At 31.5% G+C, this 25,329-nt stretch overlaps 1 protein-coding gene across 1 annotated transcript; it reads left to right on the forward strand.

The window, feature by feature from the left end:
• The first annotated feature begins 1,330 nt into the window (after positions 1 to 1,330).
• LOC143079116 (deoxynucleoside triphosphate triphosphohydrolase SAMHD1-like) lies at positions 1,331 to 25,329 on the forward strand. The gene is made up of 15 exons (XM_076254304.1): positions 1,331 to 1,425; positions 3,026 to 7,389; positions 8,518 to 8,581; positions 9,263 to 9,423; positions 10,937 to 11,112; positions 11,741 to 11,823; positions 13,834 to 13,971; positions 14,486 to 14,527; positions 15,495 to 15,668; positions 16,386 to 16,477; positions 17,082 to 17,138; positions 18,781 to 18,964; positions 19,561 to 19,641; positions 21,222 to 21,323; positions 23,503 to 25,329. The coding sequence occupies exons 3-15, from the start codon at positions 8,573 to 8,575 to the stop codon at positions 23,737 to 23,739; spliced, it is 1,536 nt and encodes a 511-aa protein (XP_076110419.1). The 5' UTR covers positions 1,331 to 1,425; positions 3,026 to 7,389; positions 8,518 to 8,572; the 3' UTR covers positions 23,740 to 25,329.

Genomic DNA, 25,329 nt, shown 5'->3' on the forward strand with positions numbered 1-25,329 from the left:
CTCCCATTGGTCTGTACAAAACAAAACTAATGTCAACAATACCAATTTAATATCGACAACCTTGATATAAAAAAATTAAATGGAACTTTCAATACATTTAAATAATCAAATAGTGCCAAAGTCGTAATTCCACTACTTACCGTGTATTGAAATAAGCCCCAACTCCCTACTTACCTAATATTCAATATACATGGTCTCCACGCTTTTAACCAGTCATAGTCCTAGAAATGTATAGGAGGTAAGATAATACATGTACACGACATAAACATACATAATTGAAGCCAAAATCGTCATCAGATAAATTATCAATCGCCATATTGATCATTATAACTAGTCTTCGTATTCGAAATATACAATTAAAAAAATGTTTGATTTCATTATTTACAAGTAGATATTTTTAACATATTTGTAATGTTTTAATATTTTGAATTGATATTCGACGGGTATGTTCCAATTATCGTAACCACAATCACGTCATCTTCTCCTCGAATGTGACTTATTGAAATAGAACTATCACATGGTTTGTTATATAGTTTGGCACATACCAGTATGACCTGTTCTAGCGTCATTTTTAAAATATTTGTACGCTTCAGAGTGCAATACATTTTAACAAAAAGAAGATTTAGCAGGTGAAAAGAGTGCGTGTTTTGCGTATTGTTAAAAAAATCTCAGTTGCAATAAACGACACGTTATTTGTCTTAAAAGTTTATAGTAAGCATTGATATTAAGAATAACCAATGGAAATGTCGTAATATTGTCAATTAACGCATTGTAGGAATCATTTTTCCGTATCACACTCCATGCTGTGTACTGCCAGAAATAAATATTCATGCAAAAATAGATAACATGCCACAAACGTAATAGAACTGCTCTTATATATTTATTATATATAAATTACTCCCAAAAAATTTAATGAATATAAAAAACAATGATATAAACGAAATAGTGTACAACATATGTTAACATTCTATATGTCTTTTATTTGAAAATCTAACATTTTGTTTACGGCATTCATTAAGTAAACAATACTACATGCATTATTATTGCATTTCCAAAAGGCCAAAAGACAATGCCACGTAATGTTAATAAACTCGGGTTCAGACTACATTAATTTGATTTGTGTCAACTTCATCAACTTGATTTTTGATATGCACTGCCTCTTTTTCTCCATTTGTTAATGATGTTGCCATGACTGCATTATCATCTATTGATGTTGATGATAGCCTATCACAACCTTCAATTGGTCCAAGAACCTTTGTTTATCGATTTTGTCTGCAATAAGATACATTGCACAGCTCAATCAATAAAACATGTTACAACATCTGTTTGTCATTTATAATTCGTTAATTAAAAATCTATCTTCAAATATCGGCTTGTGCCCATCGGACGAAAGAAATTTATAAAGTGTTTTTCCAGTTAATTCAGGTAAATCTAAATTAGTTTTGTTATATGCTTAGTATCATCTGTTCCTATAGTATAACTCAATTTTCATAAACCAAATGTAAATGTTTATAAATAATGATTTTTCTAGAACAATGCGGATTTCAGATTCGACTGAATGCTGTGTTTTACATAGTAAGAGGTTTAGCTTGCTTTACAACAAGGTTTAATCCACCATTTTCTACACAAGAAAATGCCTGTACCAAGTCAGGAATATGTAAGTTGTTATCCATTCGTTTGATGTGTTAGAGCTTTTGATTTTGCCATTCAATTATGACTTTCCGTTTTGAATTTTCCTCGAGGAATTTTCCTCAGAGTTCAGTATTTTTGTGATTATACTTTTTGTTCAAATCAATAACGTCGTGAAATGTAGCACTGCACATCCCCGTTCAGTACTAATTTTGATGTGCCTTAGAACATATCTCTCCTAGCATTTTTTGCATATTTATGTTTGCTTTCCTATAAATATTTGGGTTTTCTGATGAATGTAAATCTAGAAAAGCACTTTTAACGCATACAATTTAAACAAAATTGAAGACGTGGTTTTTTTCTTTGACACAATTTCACAAGCATTTCATCATTTTGTCCTAAAAATAGCTGGTACTAAAAAATAGCATATTGTTTATGGATAACAGTTTACAAATGATGTTTTGAAATATCTGTGATTTTGATTATTTAAACACTTTTTTTCTAAAAATACATCGTTAACATGGTCTATTTAAAGACTGATTTTAGAGACATGCAATTGTATATCTCATTTTGATATCAGAAAACTACATGAACACAGCTGCCTTATCATGTCGTCGTGACAACGCTATGTTTGTAATATTATTGATTATGCAACCTAATTACCAGAATAAAAATCTCTAGCTAAAATTCACAATATCTAAGCGTATACCTGTCTTTTGTTGTGTGTCCATACAATTGGAATCAATTTTAGATACACAAAGATGTTTCACATCAGTAATTTTAATAGAATTTGTCTTGTAGTTTGATTCTTCATTAAATATGATGCACATTCGTCACATCACAAACTTGTATATGTAAGAAGGTTTATGTTTTCTCTCAGATACTGATCAATGTAAATATTTTCCAAAAACCATGTAAACTTCTCATAATATATTCAATCCGCCCTTAAATTTAGTTCAGCGCCTGAAAGAATGTGTCAACTGACTACAAATTCGTTTACGGCTTTTTTTTTTATTTGAGTGATTTTAGATATTTCATGTTATGAAATTGATTTTTCTAAGTAAAAGAAAGTCGTTTGTTTACTTCATACAAATTATAAAATACTCTACTCTATCCTCATCTATAACAACGTTATTTACAAAACCGTTATCTTTTTCCACTGCCGTTAAGATAAATACTGAGAATATAATACTTGCTTGTGTAAGTGAACAAATAACAAGTCAATATATATTTAATTTATATATAATATTCCCCGGAATTAACTTATTTCATAATGGGACTGTTTACAAACAACCTCTGGCCTTACTTAATCTTGTGTGTGTTTTTCTAAAATATTAGATAATATAAAATAATATAAAATATTTTCTAAAATATTAAGTTCATTTGTATGTTTTAGAGTGTGGTGTCAATTTTTGCTGAATTATTATACGATTTTGTTAAGTGACAAGCTAAAACCAACCTCCAGGTGCGGTACTTACTCGCTGTGTGTTGAAGACCAATTGGCGGCCTTGTGCTGTTTTTTGCTGTTTGATCAGGTATTGTATTATTGTATTATGTATTTATTGTGCATTATGTGCTATTTATATCTTTTGAGATCTCATTTATTTGAATTTGACCCTTAAAGCCATAAAGACCATCCAAACAGATTAAGAAGATTAACACTGTAAAGGAATTGTAAGTAAATCATAAATAAATTAATGAGGCTCGAGGGTACAAAATTTTCAGCAAAAATTTAAACATTGTTTTTTTATTACAAATTTTATTTATTACACTATTAGTTGTCACTTTATTATATGGTACAAGAATTACCAAGTTCTTTTTTTATTTCGAATTTACTAAGAACACACAATGAAAAAAAACAGTATTTATAATGTATAATAGGAAGTTTTATTTTATGTAAATCAATTGATGTATTTCAATTTCGGCGTTTGTAAACGAACATTAATATCTTATTATATTTTCACAATCTATGTAAGATTGACTCAAGTAACATTCAAATAGCAATTTTGATAAATAGATTTCGAGTCATGATTCTTTTAAAATTCATGCGATCCCCCGCAGTTTGGACCTCGTGTGTATATATATATCGATATTACAGAGGTAAATGTCTCGCTCCTTTAGGAGATCCTGCTGTTTTCTCATGTTGGCTGCAAATATAGATAACATTGATAAAAAGTAAAATCACAACAATACTGAACTCTGAGGAAAAGTAAAAACGGAAAGTTCCTAAATAACAAAATAAAAAAACCAAAAACGTCAAACGAATGGTTACAACTGTCATATTCCTGACTTGGTACAGGTATTTTCTTATCTAGAAAATGATGGGTTGAACATATGTTTTATTTACTATCGTATTCTGAATCAGTGGCGGATCCAGAAGTTTTCATAAGTGGGGGCCCACTGACTGACCTAAGAGGGGGCCCGCTCCAGTCACGCTTCAATGATTCCCTATATAAGCAACCAAATTTTTTCCCAAAAAGGGGGGGGGGGGCGGGCCCCCTGGGCCCCCTCTAAATCCGCCTCTGTGAATGTTATAGCCAAGAATTCGTCAGTTTTAAACATGTATTTGTATTTTTAAAGTAACAAATAATCAACACAAATTTGATGGATCCCGTTATGATTGATTGGGCGAATTTTGGCTATGTTGGACGAAGTTCAAAACCGACTTATGGTATATTCATGTCGGAAAAAGGTGGACTTTTGGTGTGAGGAGTGACTGGTGCAGATGGGCCCGAAGCTTTGAAAATAGTATATGCCATTTGTTATACTGTAATAGACAGTATTCACCGCGCACTATTTTTGTTGGGGTCTTTGTTATATATAATTGTATGTTTATTTGGTAGCTGCATCCCAACAATTGTCATATTAACCTATTATGTCTGTTTGGTTTGCTAAAATACTTGTGTAAATATAAGGGAGCTATACAAGTTGGAGGTTTATTTAGTTAGCTATTCAGGTTTAACCAACTATTTTGGTCCCAAAAAAAACCCCAAACATTTGATAATAATGATGAAAAAAAGAGTTACTCCCTTTAATCTTGTGTTCATCTTTTCACCTGCTGCAGGAGAATTGTACACAGTTGTCAGTTTATCTATTGTGTATGATTATGTAATACATCCAAATAGTTATCAAAGGTACGAGGATTATAATTTAATACGTAAGACGCGCGTTTCGTCTACATAAGACTCATCAGTGACGCTCATATCAAAATATTTATAAAGCCAAATGTGTCAAATACGGCTAAGGTAATATATGCCTGGGATAAGAAAATCCTTAGTTTTTCGAAAATTCAATGTTTTGTAAACAGGAAATTTATAAAAAATGACCTTATTATTGATATTCATGTCAACACCGAAGTGTTGACTACTGGGCTGGTGATACCCTCGGGGACGAAACTTCCACCAGCAAAACCAGCAACAGAGCATTTGTCGTAGGGTGTCCAAATACAGCACTAACAACATTTCCCAAAAGACCAAAAGAGTGAAAAAGTATATTTTGACAAAACGCATTTGACTAACGGGTGGAACAACTGAAATTCTTAAACCCTGCTGACTGCCATTGACGATTGCCAAATAAATTGATCACAAGATGTAACAAAATAGATCTTTATATTAATTTAATTTTATTGTTTTCTTTTTGGTATTAAATTAATATAAAGATCTATCCATAACATCACTGAAGAGACAATAATTGTCAAATCCGGATATGGTGTACGAATTTTAGCACCTCATGTTTGTGGAATACAATATTTGGCACAAGTTTATTGTTTTCTGTTTGGTACTAAATTAATATAAAGATATATCCACCATTTACTACATTGGAGAATGCCTGTACCAAGTCAAGAATATGACAGTTGATGTCCATTCGTTTGATGTGTTTTGTCGTTTGTTTTTGCAATGTGATTAGGGACTTTCCGTTTTAAATTTTCCTCGGAGTTCAGTATTTTTGTCATTTTACTTTTTGTTACATCTTGTGATCAATTTATTAGTAAACTAAGTGTAGACAGGCTAGTGATGCAGTATACAACAACTTAGACCGCCGGGATGTATTTTTATGATTTTACTTTTTATCAGTGACAAAGGCGGGCTTATAAGAACTTATGAAACTACCTTCTCTAATGTCTTTTTTAATACTTTTTTAGTCTTTTGAACGTTTTTTGTTGGCATGATGTTGTCAGTTCATTTCGACTTAACATAAAACCTGCCCTGTGTTTATGGCCCAATCCGCTTATACGTCGAATCGAGCAAACGTTTTTCATTCTATATAGTTGTGCTTACAAATTAATCAAGTAACTTATGATAAACGTATTTATTTTGATGTAATTGGACAACACGCAAAGAAGGCTAGTAACACTATAAATGTAATAATGTATTTTGCAGTGACGGATATTTTTTTTTACTGTAATAGACATATTATGACTTTGCTATTCTTTGAAATTACCAATAACAACCGCAGCTGTGTTCCTCAATAAAAGAGAGGCAAGCAATACTAGTAACAAAGGGAAATTCAATCTAATATGTCGAAACAAAATTAGAATTCCATGGCAAAAAAAACACAACATTTATCAAAACGCAACATTAAAAACTAGAGACTGAGAAACTCTGAATCCTAACAAATAACCATGCTTGAGGCAATATTGTAAATGGTGCTGCTTTCAATTCATGGTCAAAAATGATGAAAGACGGGAAATGTTGACAGCTACGAAGATTGAATTGAAAAAAATGTACTTTTGAAATAAAGTTTAAATTAAGGAGATACTTATTTAAATTAAGACCTTATACAGATCAATGTATGTAGTGAAAATTTCTTTAAAATGAATTGATTTTAATATCCTATTTAACAGAAAAGGTATTCATCCGGCAAAGTCCTTTAAAATAAGTTGTGTGCTCTTATCAACAAAAAGATGCAGAATTATTGTCAAAACTTGTATGTATAGGAGTATTTAAACTTTGAGAAGTCAAATTAAACAAATATTTTCATAGCACTGTATTTTAAATAATATCATATTTTGACGAAATTGAACATGTTCCGTCCGATAGAGTGTTTAAGCGATTAATTTGATTATTTTCTATTCAACTCTTATACACTAAAGAGGTAGGCCAGTACTTATGGGATTTATAGTTTTAATAAGATATGTTCGTGAAATATTTATATTTGCATTTCAAACTAACTTTATGTTGTGATCTGTTTATTATCAGTTACAATCAATTATATACATGCATCTTGATATTTGAACAGGGGATGGTAAATAGCAATCTCCGGAGTTTGTTCTGTCCCGACGTAGTCGGTTAAATGGATAAGTTCGAATTACTCGCCATTGATCTAATGATTCTAATTACGATAACAAGGTGAACTTTGTATCAGATCTGTTCTCTGAATGTCAATGTAATGTTCAAAATATCGTCTATTTTTTTTTTAATAATTTGTAATGTACAGCAGACGATAAAAATGAAAACACACACACGATTTTATAACAATATTACAATTTAAAGTATGTTAACAATCAGATCATTAAAAAAGTAAACTTATCGACAGACAGAAAATCTTGCATCTTAGATAAGAAAATAATCAGATAAATAAAATTTAAATATCTATGCTTTTATATATTTAAATATCGTCGATTTGCTTAATACAAGTGTGGACACAGATCAGTGTGGTTAGTTTTTATTACCTACATTGTTATTAGCATGTTTGGTTGTGACGTATGAGTTGGCATTGTGCAGGATTCGACTTAAGTCTTATTTTAAGTACTTGCCTAAGGTAAGTGACCATCATATATTAACCGTCCATCTGATGGAGACGACAACTTTTCTAAATTATGAACCTACTTAAGAAATTGGTGTACTGCCATTTACAGACATGAAATGATTGCCTCGCATCATGGTGAGGAGCTATAAGTTTCAGTTGACATACACGCCTTCATGAAAAAATTAACTAACAAAAAAAGGATCTGATTAGTTCCTGTATATATCGACTGAGATACAGCTAAAGTTATTTAATGAGATGAGTTTCAGACGTTTCTTGTCTCAGGATAAGACATTAAATGTCGTAAAATCAATTATGTGTATTTCAGTTCCGATCATTTGTCATTGATTCGTGTTCGTTTTACACTGAAAATCAATATGAAAGTATTAATTATAAATACGTGTTGACTTGTTTTGTTAATCTGCAATGTGTACAATTTATTTTGCTAAAATATGTTATCATACAATGTTTACAAAAAATTAATATTCAACAGAGCAGCTCATGTTTGTTTCTAAGAAACATCATGACTGCTGTTTTCCATCGTTTGATGTCTTTGAGCGTATAATTCTGCAATTTGATAAGGGACATTCCGATTTGAAGCCCGGTATTTTTGTTATTTTACTCTTTTACTGATCTAAATCCAATGAAAACGATAACTTTTGCTCAGTTGAGTTGTAATACTGTAAATTCAGAAGTAATAGCGTGCATTTATTCTTGCGATTTTGTCATTTTAAACTTAAAAGGGATTTCAATGTTTATGATTTTGTGAAAAATCCTGTTTAATTCATATAAATATTTCAAAATTCGAATTTAAATTATTGCGTTTACAACTCTGTCGCATTTTTCGCAATAATAAAAGTCTCGCATTAATTTCTGAATTTGCAACTCAACTGAGCAAATGTAAATCGAATACACGTCTTTTGGACTCTGTTGGATAGTTACTAATCATTCCACATCTGCTGAATATTTTCCTGATGTTGTACGCTTAGCTGTATATTAGAAGAGGTAATACGATGCCAGTTTTACCTTTGAAGATAAACAGGCACTTTTATGCATTGCCGTGGTGTTATTTATACAAGTTAACATTTGAAATATTGGTGACTTTTTTAATACAAATTTCATATTGAGTAGATATATTTATAGATATTAGAACATAAATTGAAAGCAGCAAACAGATAGACCAAAAAGCCAGTGAAATATGTCGAAGGTAAATTGTTACAAACTATTATTTTTTTTCCAATTAGTTTCAATTTTGTATTTAATCAAATTGTTTTAAACCTACTATTTTTACCCCAGAATGACTTCGATTAAATCGACATTCTTTTTGTTTGGTAAGATGACTCGAACTGATTGAATGTAAGTGCAGTAGCTCAGCTTTTACAAAAACATGCAAATAAGTACCTCATCTCTGATGCCTCGTGATTAGAAATTTCACGGTCTATCAACGTAAAAGAACCCATGAAACCCATTAAACTAATATTGAACGGTTTCACAAATGGCTTGCCAATATACAGTGTAACTTGACTAATCCGGCACACTTGAGGACCAGACAAAATTGTCTGATTCAGCAGGAAGTCTGAATACTGAGGATTTTTTTTGCAAGGATAGGCATATTCTGGGACCATGAAAATGTGTCGGTAAAAGCAGTATGTTGGAATACTCAGGTGTCAGAAAAGGCAGGTTACACTGTATATGCTTGATAAAGATTAATTTCTGTTGTTATTCTGTAAGTAACTGTTAATTTTCGGCCTCTTTTTAATAAATTTATTTTGAATAATGCGATAAGATTTTTATTTTGGCGATATATAAAGTTGTCTAATTATAAATTATTCATACTCGCATTAAATTTAATTTAATAACGATAACTTTTAACTTTTGTATTCTATAGATCTTCAATGATCCAATACATGGGACAATCATGCTGGACCCGTTACTTGTTAAAATAATTGATACACCACAGTTCCAACGACTGAGAAATATCAAACAACTTGGTGGGTGTTATTTTGTGTATCCTTCAGCAGCACACAACCGTTTTGAGCACAGCATTGGGTAAGTGAAATATGGATTAAAATGTTTCTTGAATCTGAAAAAACACAGGAAATTAAGGCTTGTATCTTGTTTTGTGATAAAAGATTAGTACAAATGTACTTTAAATATTTTATAAACAGATTTTGGGTTTTCAGTTTGGAAAACACCAAACTTCAGAAATAAAGCAAGCAAAAGATCCAAAAGGTTTATTGACACTCTAATTTGTTGAATTAATTCCAACTGGCTCATGACAAACAAACCAAAAAACAAACAGACGTCAAACAGTCTGTATGAATGTAACAATATGTTTTATTTCGCATTAATGTTAAAATAATCTGTAAATCTCACAATGGTATGCATCATTCATTAACTGTTTCTGGCTAAATAAAGTAATTGATAATAACATGTTACTATTCAAGCTCTGCGTTTGATATATTTAATGATGAACAACACCTTTTCACCAAAATAGTTTAGATTTTTGTTTCTGTGCTATAATTCGGTACAATTGTTCTGGGTATTGATAATAATTGGGTTTTGTGTGGTTTTTTTTTATCCGTTACACTTCATATCTATAAGTACTAAACTGCGTTATACATATCATATATACAATTTTATACAATTTTATAACATCATGATGATGGTCTTTACAATAGTACACTCATGCATACTCTTACACATTACAGCATATCAATTTGATTTCTTCTATTTCTTCTTTTTTCTTCTTTGAATTTAAATTCTAAATAAAGAATAAAAAAAGTAATAAAAAACCTTTCTTATTACATTTCAAAACATAACAATGTTATCATGTTCTATCAATGAAATTGCTGTATGAAATCTTCAATTACGAACTACAATTACTGATATTGATATTTATATGCCTCACGGAATTGAAACACTTTCAATTTAAATTTGTTCCTCAATGTGCACAAGTTATCCGTCTATAGTATGTTAAGAGTTGTGTGGAGTTGCTGCTATTTTTTTAACAATGGCTTTTGTGAACCCCTTTGAACCTATTTGATAAAATAAGCAAACATACTCTCTTATACTAAGATTATCACAGTTATATTTCCATGACTAAAATCTACAGATCTAACGTTGAAACTAATATTGTAAATTATTGTAAGCACTTGTATAGATATTTTTATATAGATTAAACTTTTGGTTTCCCGTTTGAATGGTTTCACACTAGTAATTGTTGGTGCCCTTTATAGCTTGCTGAACGGTGTGAGCGAAGGCTCTGTGTTGAAGGCCGTGAATTGAGCAATAATGGTTTACTTTTATAAAATGTAACTTGGATGGAGAGTTGTCTCATTTGCACTCAAAACACATCTTCCTATTTCTACTTAGAATCTGGTATAAGTAAAAATTCTACTAGAACTTCTAACCAATTCTTTTGTTTATTTATTCAACTTAATGTCTAAATTGATGCTACATTTTTTTAAGATGGAACTCTTTGGTGTATTTTAAAGTGAAACATCTAGCTGGGTTTTTTTCAAAGATAACTTGTAAGGTATATACATATTTACATATTCAGGACATGTTTCTTAGCCAGTAAATTAGCGCACCAATTAAAGGAACCACTTGACCAAGACATAGAGAGGTTAGAGAAACATGAAGAAACGAAAACATATGCTAAGAAACTGGAAAAGGCGAAAATGACACCGAATGACTTATTGTGTATAGAGATAGCAGGCTTATGCCATGATATAGGTATGCAAAAACATTAGACAGGTACCAATATGAAATCAAAACTATAATTTGAAAAAACAACATCACAATGCTTAAAATATTTAAAAGAAAAGAACTTGTCCACTTTTATACAGATAAAATAAAGACTGAATAACTAATTTTCAAATACTATGACGTGAAAACTCAGTAGATAATAAGCAGTATACACAATGCTGTTTGGTAAATACGTTGAAGTATCTACTGTATTCGATTTAGAATAAGGGATAACATGGCTAACCGATTGAATTCTTTTCTTTTTATTATGCAAAATTGATATACGTGATTTACCTATCATCATAATGTAACATTGCGCCTAATTGGATTCCTAACTTTTTGTAATAAACATGCATTATTCAATGCCAAGACTTTTCAATAGTAGTAGTTATAAACATTTTGTTATGTAAGACACACGACAGAGTTCAAACATCGTCACTGAATTAAAAACAAAAACACTATGTCTATGAAGCGAAACATTATGGCAGCTGGTATAGTTTAACCTACTGACATATTAAATGCTTTATATATATTAAACGTAGGTTTGATGACGTAATACGTCTCTCTCTCACCAAAACAAGTGTTGTTATAAATTCTTCTTTTTTGCCTTTCGTAGGACACGGGCCATATTCACATTTGTTTGATCGATTGTTCAACAAAGCGATGCAAAAGAAGGACCCAAGTACAGTGGCATGGAAGGTTTGTAGTTACAATCTTATGGATATTTAATATTATAACCTTTCTAAACTTTAATGTTCGGGTCCTATTTACATGTATTATTTTCTACGTATAAAACAATCACATGTTTAGAATATCAACAATGGCCTAATTACAGACGTTGAGGTTCAGTGAATGGACATAGTTTTCATTAGAATAAAAGAAGACATAATTTTGTTAAAGATCATGTTTTCCTTTGTATTTACCATCATCGGGAACGATCACAGTCCAATATTTGAAAGTATATATAAGATTCTAACATGACGTCCTTCAAACGCTTTGAGTACACACCCGTGGTAAAATATGAATATATTGCTTGGGCTGTCCCGATATTGGTGAATGAGGTAATCGACGTCATAGAACAATGACGTTAGAATAGAAGCATTTACGGGAAAATACACGCTTGTAAAACCAAAATTCATCACAACAAGGAAACGTAATCAAACGATGCTAAAATGTGGTATAAGCATTTTTTTTTATACATATAAGAAATATAAGTAAATAACCATTTACACTAATCCACAACTATCTTAATACGTTATGGTAAACAGTTTAAATCATGTCACTTATCCAGTTTGCTCCGTTCTTTAACGCCAATTTAATAGTGCGTTTATTTATGGGAACGGCAAATATTTGCCTCTACCTAGAGCGCTTTGATTCAAAAGAATTGACGTATTTGTCCTATTAGAATCGAAATAATTCATATTTGTCATAAAGGGCCAACCCGTGGTAAAATCACGATATATTCAAGCTCCCATGAATTATTTCTTAATTAATTGAAAGAGCTGTAGATTTATATAAACAAAATAGACAAAACTAAAAACCAAATCCATTTAAAGTCAACTTCGCCTGTAATTTGAAAAAAGGTGAATTGTAAATAATACCAGTAGCGAATTGCTGACTACTAAGGTGATGATAACACCGGGAACTGGAAGTCTACCAGTAGTACTGTCGACACAAGATTTAAAATTGGATGATGTTTATTATTTATTTTGTTTTCTGTAGATGTTAAAACACATAAAAAAAATCTACAATATCAAAGTATTTTCTTTTAAATGAGTGTCATATGAGTCTATTCTGGTTGTCTAACAGAAATATCATATAACGTATATACGAAAATTAAACGATTTTTTTTATTAAAACTGTATCTGCTGAGACAACAACATATTTGTCACGGTAGCAGGACACATGTTTATATAATATGGATTTTTTTTAAAGTTAAAGTTTAAGTGATCATAGACCCATTGAACATTAGGATCATGATGTATAACAACCTCGCATCCATCAGTTGTTTTAGTGATGACTACAAACGACCTGTTTGAGTCGACGTTTTCGGAAATAAAGTTATAAAAGAGATGCGAAAGAAACCAAAGGCATAGACAAAGTAAAAAGTCGAAAACGAACAAACAATGCCATTGCATAAAAAAAACGAAGGGTAACCGAGCTTGCTTCACATGAGTCACCTGCCGTCTTATAGATTAGATAATCACGGTACTTTTCTATCCGTTTCTAGTTCGTTTCTGAGTGTGTTACGTTTTAATGTTGTGTTGTTGTTCTCCTCTTATATTTAATGCGTTTCCCTCAGTTTTAGTTTGTAACCCGGATTTGTTTTTTTCTATCGATTCATGAGTTTCGAACAGCGGTATATTTCTGTTGCCTCTATTTGAAACGTTAGAAAATCATTTTTAAATTACTGGGTAAATCTTTATAATAAAAAATAAGTACAGAAATATGGACGTAAGTCAAATAGAAACAGACACATGCATAGTTTAACAGTGAAACGACGAACAGACAAAACTCACACAAATTGAAAACGGAAGATATAATTAATTCATGTGCTCCGGAAGGATGAGCAGCTCCTTGACAAATAGTTATACATGTCGTGTTACTCATTGTAATTTTAAATAGGTGACAATAATATAACATTGATACATTTGGTGCGTCTGAACCGTATTTACCAATTTTTAATACAAGCGTATTTTTTTATCTTAGCATGAAGATGTGTCAAGTAAGATGATAGACCATATGATTGCCACAAATGAGGATCTTAAAGACGCATTTGTAAAAAAATTTGATAAGGATTGGGAGAATAGAAAAGAATTCATAAAAGACCTCATCGAAGGAAATAAGGTTGATCAATCTCTATAAATATTGAAAGTGCACATGTTTCTATGTATTAGCAATGTTCAATTATGGTGATAATTCAAAGGAAAAAAAATAAGCTGATAGTTTATGCTTTCTTTTCATTTAGTTACAGGTAACTGAAAAATACAAAATATTTTTGGTAAATCTCTATGATTTTAAAAGTTCCTCCAATTTAATATTGAGATTATATTGTAATTTCATGAGCTATTCCCTTTCCGTAAGGCATTCTATATAATTTTAATCTATAACCAGACATATACTAGTATTCCAGAAACATTAAGTTATATGTGTCATTCCCTGCGTTGTGTTTTCGTAATTTTAAGCAAAGTTTACTTATTCACATCTATGACTATGTGGTTTCAGACTTAGCAATTGTTTTTGGATTCTTGATCATGATATTAATGGTTGATAAACGTTATCATAACATTTTCCTCTCACAAATTACTCGTCCTCGAATGTAATCGGAAGTTTCCATATCATAGTGTAATTCGTTTTCCAGGAGAAACCAAAGATTAAGAAAGAAAGATACTACATGTATGAGGTAAGTTCATAGGTGTATTTTTTCTAGGTTACGAACTCTGATATTTAAACTGTTGAGGGCACACTATACCAAACTATATTGAAAGTAAACGTTACCAAATATTGTTAAAATAATCGTTAAAAATGTTTACTCATACGAAAATTTGAATGACGCCAATAATAGTTATCAAAGGTACCAGGATAATAATTTAGTACGCCAGACGCGGCGCGTTTCGTCTACATAAGACTCATCAGTGACGCTCATATCAAAATATTTATAAAGCCAAACAATCACAAAGTTGAAGAGCATTGAGAATCGAAAATTCCAAAAATTGATACCAAATACGGCTAAGGTAAACTGTGCCTGGTATAAGAAAATCCTCAATAACATATATCTGTAGAATAAAATTAAAATAAAAATCATTCGTATAGCAAAATAAGACATTTTCCTGGTAGGATCTCTAAATATTTGATAATAAGTTGCGTATATTACACAAAGATATTAGTGTGTTATCAACAATCCGCAATATATGGTGTAAATAACAGTTTGATTTGACAAGGCTTTACTAAAATTTAAAAATTTGAAGAACAAAAATGAATGTTTTATTTCGTATTTTGTACATGTCAAATAATTGGAACACATTCCAGGTTAAATCCACCATGTTACGTAAGAAAATACTTATCGGAATGTATGCAGACGTTTTCAAAACAACGATATAATTATTGAATATCCGTGTAAATGCATCCTCAATCCTCGAAAATTGATACATACCAAAATAAATGAATCTACGGTAAATCTGTCAACTAACATAATTAATAAATGTCCTCGTTTAGAGATATAAGTTCTACCTCACCTCCGAAAAAAAACTAACAACCAAACGCCAAATTAATCTCGAGTCGAATTTTTGAAATTTGAAACCTTCTTCAGACTAAGATTTTAGTGGACAATGTGTTACAAATATTATCATTGTCTTTGACATTAATTGTAGATTGTAGCAAACAAGCGGAATGAGATAGATGTTGATAAAATGGACTATTTTGCTAGAGATTGTCATGGACTCGGAATGAAAAGTAACTTTGACCATCTTCGTTACATCAGTCAATGTAGAGTGATGTTCACCAGTGATAAACCTGATGAAACGACTATTGCTGTTCGAGACAAGGTTAATATACAATTGTTTATACACGTTTATATACATGATATAGGATACTATCCAAAAAGGTCTCGACATTATCATTTTATTGGCCCCGAGTACACTGTAGATGCATTTATTGTCGAAATGCACATCTGTTGCAGTGCAGTATTACTGGTACCGTTAATTTTATCATATGAAAGAACTGGTATATGGGATTTATCATCATATTTATACTGAAAGTTTATTTCAAATACCTTATTAAAATGTTCACTTTTTTTCTACCAAAATTTGAACGTAATCTTAGATTACACAATTACTATCATTTAAATGTAAGTAAAGATTAAATGTACAGCACAAAAATAGAGAAGATACTGATATGCCTTTTTAGTTTTTTCTACTTTTTTTTTTAGGTCTAGCCATATGTGTACGTGCCAGGTCCGAGTTCAGAACTTCATCAGTGATTTTTTTTTATTTTACTGTTTGTCCTTTTATCCTGTGTGATATATTGGTGATGGGTCATTTTTCGACTCTCCAGACAAATTTAACCACTACCTATAATACAGATAAAACTGTAATATACAGTTGTAGACAGCATGACTTGTAGATCATTATAGAGTGTACTGTTGGCTTCATTCCTCATTTGCCTATACAGAAATACCCTGTTAGTTATAGTTGTATCCTAAACAAAACACAATATGACAATACCTCTTAATTGCTTGCTTGATAACTTATCCTTCACTGCAGGAAGAGCATAATCTGTATGAGCTGTTTCACACCCGAATTGGACTTTTCAGAAGAGCTTACTATCATAAAGTAACAAAGGCAATAGAGATAATGTAAGTAAGAAAATCTTTGACGAAAACAAAATATTGTGATTGGCTATAAATAAGGCAACAGCTGTATACCGCTGTTCAGTAGTCATAATTCAATTAAGCAAAACCTAATCCGGGTAGCAGATAAAACAGAAAGAAACACAAAAAAACGTACTAAACAATGGAAAATTTTACAATAATGAGGTCTATTATTCACATTTAAATTGTCAATGAAAAGTAAAAACATAGTCACATTGTTGAACATTTTATGTAATATCAAATGAAATGGTAATATTATGAATAATATTTAATAATCATAAATGTCATGTTTATGTCTTATTACTTGTCATATCTGATAAAATTAACGGTACCCATTTTCTTGCACCAGATGCGCATTTCGACAATACATGTCTCTTCAGTGATGCTCGTGATACAAAATATTTGAAATCCAAAGCTTATATAAAAGATGAAGAGCTATAATCCAAAAGGTCCAAAAAGTATAGCCAACTCCTTGAAAGGAATCAGAACTTTGCATGAGGGAGATACATTCCTTAATTTATAATAATTTCTAATAATAATAAATAATAAAGATATTTCTAAATTGGAATTATAATTTATTTGATTTTAGGTTCACTGATGTTTTAGTAGAAGCCAATGATCACCTTTTGTTTAAGAATAATAGCGGGTAAGACAATTGAAAGGTATAATTCGTGTAATATCTAAAAACAAAATGTCACTAGCAGCATAGTTTTTATAAAGAATCGTTAGGCACAAAACATCCTAAATCGTACGTTTTGTCTGGATGATAATGAAAAGGGGCGCTTATCATCTGTAAAACACATAGTAAATAAAGGCAACAGTCGTACATGTATACCGCTGTTCCAAAGTCATAAATCGATTGAGAAAAAATAACGGATTTCAAACTAAAACTGAGGTAAACACATCAACTATAACAACGAAACAACGAAACAACAGAAGCACTGAAGTGCAACAAAAAACAAAACGACAATGAACACTCAGAGAAACGAACTATAAGATTAAAACTGCCATTTTCCTGGATTGGTACAGGTCATTTTAAGAAAAAATGGTGGGTCGAACCTGGCTTGCGACTAGCTTAACCTCGTGCTTTTATAAAAACAGAATACAACAAAACAGACGATAATAAGTCTTGAATAGAACACACTTACCTAAAACGAAACATTATAAATATGCTATATAATTCGCTTTATAATAACAGATGACACTGACTTATGTAAAAGAGGGGCGAAAGATACCAAAGGAACATTCAAACTCATAAATCGAATATAAACTGACAATATTTTGTAACATTTTGTTATTTTTTTTACCTCAAAGAACATTATTACACATCTAGTCTTTTACATTGTCATGAATTGACTCGGATAACAGAGTTAGTTCGAGTATCTCTGCTATTACCGACTTCTACACCTTTTCTGTAAGTGTCTCTTTTATCTGACTTTGCATGTCCCTTAGAATGTTTTAGTTTTTAGTCAGTTGTAATGTTAGTTTGTAATGTATGTTTACACAGGTTTGACTGCTGAGTACCTATTATTGTCACATTAACCTATTATATGTGTTTGGATTGCTCATCCGTTATTTTCAATTGAACGGAACTATAGACAACTGTCATACCAGCGAGAGATTCGACTAGCTGTTCCACCAGGTTTAACCCACAATTTGATTTAGTAGATTTTAAGGACTTTCCCTTGAATTTGCCCTGGAGTCCGGTTTTTTTGTTATCACGTTTTGTTAGTTACTAAATTTATTAGGAAAAAAGTTCAGTAAACACATATGATTTGTTAAAATTCATTTTTTTTTAATTATTTTAAAATTATAAAGCTATCATTCGGACGTAAAAATCAAATTATCTTCCTCACCGAATCTAAGATACATTTGTTGCATCTATATTAATTATGACACATTTACTAAACGTGTTGTGTCTGATTGATAAACACATAATCTGGTTTACCAAACCTTTTATGATTAGAATATCGTGATTAAGGTGGTACCTAACACTACAGGGAGATAACTCTGTAAAATCAGCTAAACGTTTAAATTACGTTGTGTTGTGAAGGGAATATTAAGCTTCTCAATGATCAAAATTAATGTTTGTCAAACTGCTATATAACCAGTGTAATTTTTCTGATAAATTGGTTGGTTCAAACATTTTGAAATTTTTATATTTTTGTCAAAGGGTCAAAGTAAATACTTTTTCAAAATTTTATGAAAATTAAACGAGCCAAATTGATTTTAGTGAAAGTGTTGGGTACAACCTTAAGATAATTGAATTCAATTTCTCATTTTTAAAGAAAAACTGTTAAGATGAGTGAGGCCTGGGAACACCCAGAGGTATATGAAAAGCTTACTGATAGCGTTTTTGATGAAATTTTAATGAAAGAGGATTCGGAACAACTGGAAATAGCTAAAAAGTTGATCAACAACGTTTACAAACGCAATTTGTACAGCCTTGTCGTTGAAACGTCACCAGTGATTGTAAGTAATATTCTTTTATTCTTTATTATTTATAAATAAACTCATCATAGATACCAGGATTGCAATTTTGTAATTGCCCAAGATTGACTGAAATAATTAAACAGAACGTATTCTGTGGCACGTCTTTTTTCAGTGTTTTGCCTACAACTCCTATTCATATTATTGGTATAATAAGCTGTGAAACAAATGTGAAGATATATATGAAAATCATTAAGTAGTGCTACGTTGACGTCAAATCATATTTCTTCGTAATCAAACTAGAAGAGACGAATTAGAAATAACTTGAATAAAACTAAATAGAATGCAAAACAATTAAAATAACTACCCAAAAATACTAATTAAACCTTTGGCAACAAATATGGGTATGAATATCTACACAAAGGAATACACAGAATTTGTTTTATAAAGGCCTAATGTCCACCATATATTATTATAACTGTCATATTTTAAGTGAAAACAAAATCAAGTGTAACTTATACGAAAAGAAAATTGCAACTTTGAATGGACACAGTATCAATTATTTGAATTCATCGTTGAAATTGTTGGAAAACAATATTGTACAATATAACTTTAGATCTAATTATTTCCAAATTCAGAAAATAAAAAATCAAAAGGAAAGAATGGAAAAACGTTTGATACACAAGACAGGACTCAACGAAGATGATTTTTCAGTGCAAGTAAGAAATGATGATAGTCCTTTTGTAATAGCAGCAAGTTTATAAGTTTGTGTCGAAAAATTTGATGGTGTCTCACTTCATGGTTTTTCGAATGTTTCCTTTTATCATATATGAAAATAAACTTGTCATAGATACCATGATTGAAATTTCATATTTACGCCAGACGCACGTTTCGTCTATAAAAGACTCATCAGTGACGCTCGAATCAAAAAATGTCAAAAAGGCCAAATAAAGTACGAGTTGAAGAGCATTGAGGACCAAATTCCAAAAAGTTTTGCCAAGCTAAGCTAAGGTAATCTATTCCTGAGGAAGAAAAGCAAAGGATAGTCTTCAATATATAAAATCATTATTTTTTTTCTAAAATTTGTTCAAAAGTGCAAAGGCTTATTATTAAGTTTAATTTTTGCGAATAAGAAGTGAGACTCGGAAATATTTCGTAATGACATTCTAGCATTAATCACTTAATTTCATATTGTCCACCCGCTTCACTCTATGAATGAAATACAGGTGACGTCATTCTACCAGTAACATATATCCTGCTCAATCGTATGACGCTTATATATTTCAGTTACAATTAAAATCGCACCTAAATAATTATTTCAGTCACCATCACGAATTGGTTGACCGAAACCACATGTATGTATATCAACTTCCTATCAACATGTAGTGCTGAATGAACACGTTATGAATATGCTCGTGTGTGCGTACAACTGTCCGAGATTTCTTTTAGCGTTAATTTTACATAATTGAAAAGGCGAACAACAATAACAGCAACATACGGGATGCATTATAAATATATTATTCAAATTCCAATATGACGTTTTTCAAATTCTTTTGGTTTACATCAATGTGAAAGTACGAATAAATTGTATGTCAGCTGAACTGCAACGTCAGGTTTTGTTTGCCACTCAAACTGTATATATTTTAATAAATGTGATACACGAGGTCAATCGGTGTAATCGCGTCGTTCAACGACTCGAAATCGTGTCGTACGAATTGGAGCATTTTACTGGGAAATGCACGAATGTGTAAGTCGTCAAAACATGGAAACATAAGTAAATGATGATACAAGTTTGATGAATTTAAACACACGCAAGATGTAAAAGATTTTCTGAGTAATACCATAAGTTATTATACAAAAGAAAATGATGTAGCTATATTTGTTTGTGGTTTGCATACAACATATTTTTTGGACGTGATACACATTTATACTCCAACAGTGCCATTCTTACTTTACAACGATAAATTCCTTCTTTGCCGACAGAAAAACACATTATAATTACATTTTCGTCATTATATATAACTTCATCCTAACTGTTCTAAGCATAATTTTACTATGTCACCAATTCAGTTTTCTGTGTTCACTTAGAGAGTTTCGGTTCAGGATGAAGGAGAATTGCCGTCAAATATGTATTCAGCATACTAGACCAGAGTGGATATAAATCTCACAGATATATGACACTTTCTCTTTCAAAAACAACTCACATCACAATGTTTTGAAAACCGATTTCTCGAAGAAAAAAATGTTACAATTTAGCAACGCTGCTGACTACTATATTTATTTCTATTCTCATTCACAGAAAGTAACTTATTCGTATGGAATGGGACGAAATAATCCGATCGATTCAGTATATTTCTATACGAAATATAATGATACGAAATGTTTTAAAAAGAAAAGGAAGGTACAAGTATTTTCAAGTGTCATTTTCCTTTTTTTCAAAAAAAGAGCAAAAAATTTGTAGAAATACAGTTTGATAGAGAAACATTGAACTATTGCTTTTAACTTTTTAAAACAGATTTATTATTTATAGTTCAAATAGTGAATTGTATTTTCAATAATGTTTATCATATATAAAACAAAAAAAAGGTAAAATAGCAACACTACCAAACGCCAAGGAATATAATAAACGGAAAATACCTTATCAAATGGCAATATCAAAAGCTCTGTCACATTCCTGACTAGATACAGTCATTTGCTCATGTAGAAAATGGTTGATTTAACTTGGTTTTGTAGCTAGCTAAACTTCTCACTTGTATGTAATACCGCAGTCCCACTAGGCCACGATCGCACTACGATCCGTGAAAAAAATGCAAATTTTGATGATCGTAGTACGATCGTGTAGATCGCAGTAAGGTCGTATCACGGTCGTGATGAGGTCTTCAGGATCGTAAAGAGCGTGGCCAACTTTGAACATGTTCAAAACAATCGTGGTGCGATCGTGGCGTAATCAGGTCGTAGTAAAAGCGTAGTGAGAGCGCACTAAGATCGTAGTATGATCTCAAAGGTCGCTGTACAATCGTAGCGAGAGCGTAGCGAAAGCGTGAATCTATTCGGAGAGATTGCGCTACGATCTCACAGCGACGTTATCACGACCTCACTACGACCATCACGTTCTCACCGCGACCCAACTACGCTTCCACTACGGCTATACCACACTGTTCAAGACCATAGTACGATTCTAGCACGCTCTTGCCGTCCTCATCACGCCCTTCTTACGACTTGACTACGTTCACAGTACGACCACCATTCTTATTGTCATTTTCACATAAAATATATTAAAAGCTCCCTATATTTTGTTTGTCTAATTGTAATTATCCATTTCCTCTAACGGCACAACCATACTCCTTGTTTCTATATAGATTAGACCGTTGGTTTTCCCTTTTAAATGGTTTTTACACTAGTATTTTTTTGGACCCTTTATAGCGTGCTGTTCGGTGTGAGCCAAGGCTCCGTGTTGAAGGTCGTACCTTGACCTATAATGGTTTAATTTTATAAATTGTTACTTGGATGGAGAGTTGTTTCATTGGCACTCATACCACATCTTCCTATATCTATTGACACATATGTGTCATCTCTGCTATCGTTCACTAAAATATCGTCATTTGAGCTTTATGGAACAGCAATAGGTTGTAATTTAGGTTGGATTGGTCGGTCCGACATCTCTGCGTGATCAGGATTCGTTAATTTGCTACCTCTGCCTCTACATCAACCCCTCCTACCACGCCCATGTGTTCTAGTAGATTTTGGTGGCATGACTGTATTGTTTCCGAGAAATATACGTATTAATCAGAAATAGAAGGAATGGAACTGTATTGATATAGAACACGATGTTGACGTTATTGCTGAGAAAGTAGTAAGATCGCGGTATGAACGTAGTATAATTGTGGTAAGAACGTGCTATAATCGCAGTAAGATCATTTTGCAATCGGATAACTCGTGGTATAGTTGTAGTGAGAACGTGAAGAACGTAGGAAGATCTTGATAAGCGTAGTGAGGTCGCAGAATAAGCGCGGTGAGAACGTGGTATAATCGTAGCGGGAACGTTGTAGAAGCGTAGTGGGGACGTAGTAGCATCGTGAAAGCAACGAAAATATACATTTTTTTATGCCGCTCATACTGCGACCTCATCACGATCTAAATTTATTTTAGATCGCGGTGAGCGTGGTGCGATCGTGGTCTAGTGGGACTGGGGCTTAAACATGTCAAATTGGAGTACAGAAGACAACATTTTGTTAAAATCTTATTTATTCTGAAAACAAAAACTATATCAACAAAGAAAGAAAAAATAAGACCAATAGACACTATAGACAAAACACATAAACAAGAATGAAAGACAGGAATACAAAAACAAAAATTATCATAGCACAATAACACAATGGCGATTTGTTTAGATACTGAGCAACGCCAAATATATAACAATATAAGACGTAATTAAGATAAGCACCTAGAATTCAGTAGAACATTATTTACACATGTCGCATTGTTGTCTCTGTATATCTCTAGTTTAACAGCAAAATGTCTTTTTGCAAATATAAACTGAAACATGTTTTCATTTAAGGGTAAACATCTTCTTTTTTCAGCCCTCGCTGTTTTTACCTCAAAGATTTCAAGAGGAAACTTTACGTGTTTATTCAAAGAATGATAAGAATGATGAAAAATTTGAAGTTTTGAAGGAAGAAACAGCTAAATGTTTGATAACAGTTAAATTGAAGTCAGCGATCGATTCGGAACACCAGGAAAATGCGGCAAGTAAACGCAAGTTGAATGCAGATGGCAAATCTGGTCCCTCAAAACCAATAAACAAAAAGTCACGTTAAGATTGGCTTACAAGTTAATAATAATCAGGACTAGTAGAATATGTAGATTTTTTTAGATTAATTTATACAATGTCTTTACACATTTAAGCTTTAACTGTTCTCCGATTTTCATATACACATGAATTGACATTTTTATATGTATGTATAACCACGAATTATCCGAAAGAAAATAAAAAGAGTATAATAACATTAACATTTGATTAGGCTGCATGCTAAAGAAAATATACTAGTCAACAAAAGAAACGATACAAGGCAATGTATTTTGCCATATAAAATGAAAATGGATACAATGTACAAAGCTAAATGATTACACAATGAATATAATATCTACAAAGTGTTATGTTCTATCAAAACCATTTACGACAAAAACCCGACATAAGTTTTGATTTTTTTGTTATTCGGAAAATCTCATTTTCACTTCACAAATTAGAAAAACGATATTAAAACTTTAAAATAAAACATTGCCTGCTTAAAATTTTGAATGACTTTGCAGATATTTGAATACTTAATTATCATCTTCGAAATTATAGTCATCATTTTCCGCAAAGTTAATTTGACCCCTGTATTTGATAACACGGTATTTTCTATTTTTTTCTAATTTGGTCAGATTCTCTTAATCATATGCCTTTGCTTTGTAAACGAATATTTTTCATTGAACAATTTAACAGGTTTTTCTATGTAAAAAGATAAATCACATTTTTGAATTTTTCGATAACTTGGAGTTCATCGTTTATTTTTTTGGCAAGTATATTATCATCCTTTACCACCGACAAAACATAGCTGATCTTAAATATACATCATCTTATTGACACTATACATCATGTATTGTGTTTCAACGCAAAATAACGCCGACGAGAAAAGGCATTACTTGACTTACAAAAGCTATATTGTTATGCAGCCTAGTTGGTCAAATGGTCAACGGCGCTGGAAACAATGCAGGTGCTTTGCCATGATGTCAAAGAAGCAATGGTTCTATTTAGCAATTGTTATGTAACAAACTAAAAAACACACGATGTGTGTGAGTGGATTGTGTTTGTGTGTTTTGTAGATGTATTTTGACTTTCATTATTGGCAAAACCAAGACTAAGAACGTTAAGCCATAATGGTGATGCTAATCTTTTGAAGTACATTTAATCATATTAGTAAGCTGATTGAACAACGTAAAAAGTTATTTTCAAGACATTGATTTATCATTCGAATTTAACATTCTTACATATCAAGTCAGGAATAAGTGGAGTATCATCGAATTATAGGGGCCAAACTATAAACCCTAATTTATCAGTGCCGCATTAAAGTTACTATGCAATATCGTTAGAGGTTAAAATATTTTATCATTATCATCTATGATAGTTAAATCTTGTGACTTGTGTAAAATAACATTTTTATATCTGTAGTATGTCAGATAAGTACGATATCTTTCTCATTTCTCTCTCATAAAGTTCAATAAAAAATATCATGGATACCAAAAGGAAACAGTGTTAGATTGCTTTTTTACAATTAAAAGTGTGATATTTATTTTTAAATAATATTATATTTATTGAATATTTATTTAATTGTAGTTTTATTTGGTCATTAAAAGTGTAAAACGTA

The sequence above is a fragment of the Mytilus galloprovincialis genome, chromosome 6, assembly GCF_965363235.1.
Source record: "Mytilus galloprovincialis chromosome 6, xbMytGall1.hap1.1, whole genome shotgun sequence".
NCBI classification, from domain to species: Eukaryota; Metazoa; Mollusca; class Bivalvia; order Mytilida; family Mytilidae; genus Mytilus; species Mytilus galloprovincialis.

Excerpts from the sequence above, each read along its gene's own strand:
- LOC143079116 (XM_076254304.1), top strand. Across the intron at positions 9,424-10,936 it reads CGTTTTGAGCACAGCATTGG|GACATGTTTCTTAGCCAGTA; the intron begins GTAAGTGAAATA and ends TTACATATTCAG. Across the intron at positions 21,324-23,502 it reads GTTTTAAAAAGAAAAGGAAG|CCCTCGCTGTTTTTACCTCA; the intron begins GTACAAGTATTT and ends TTCTTTTTTCAG.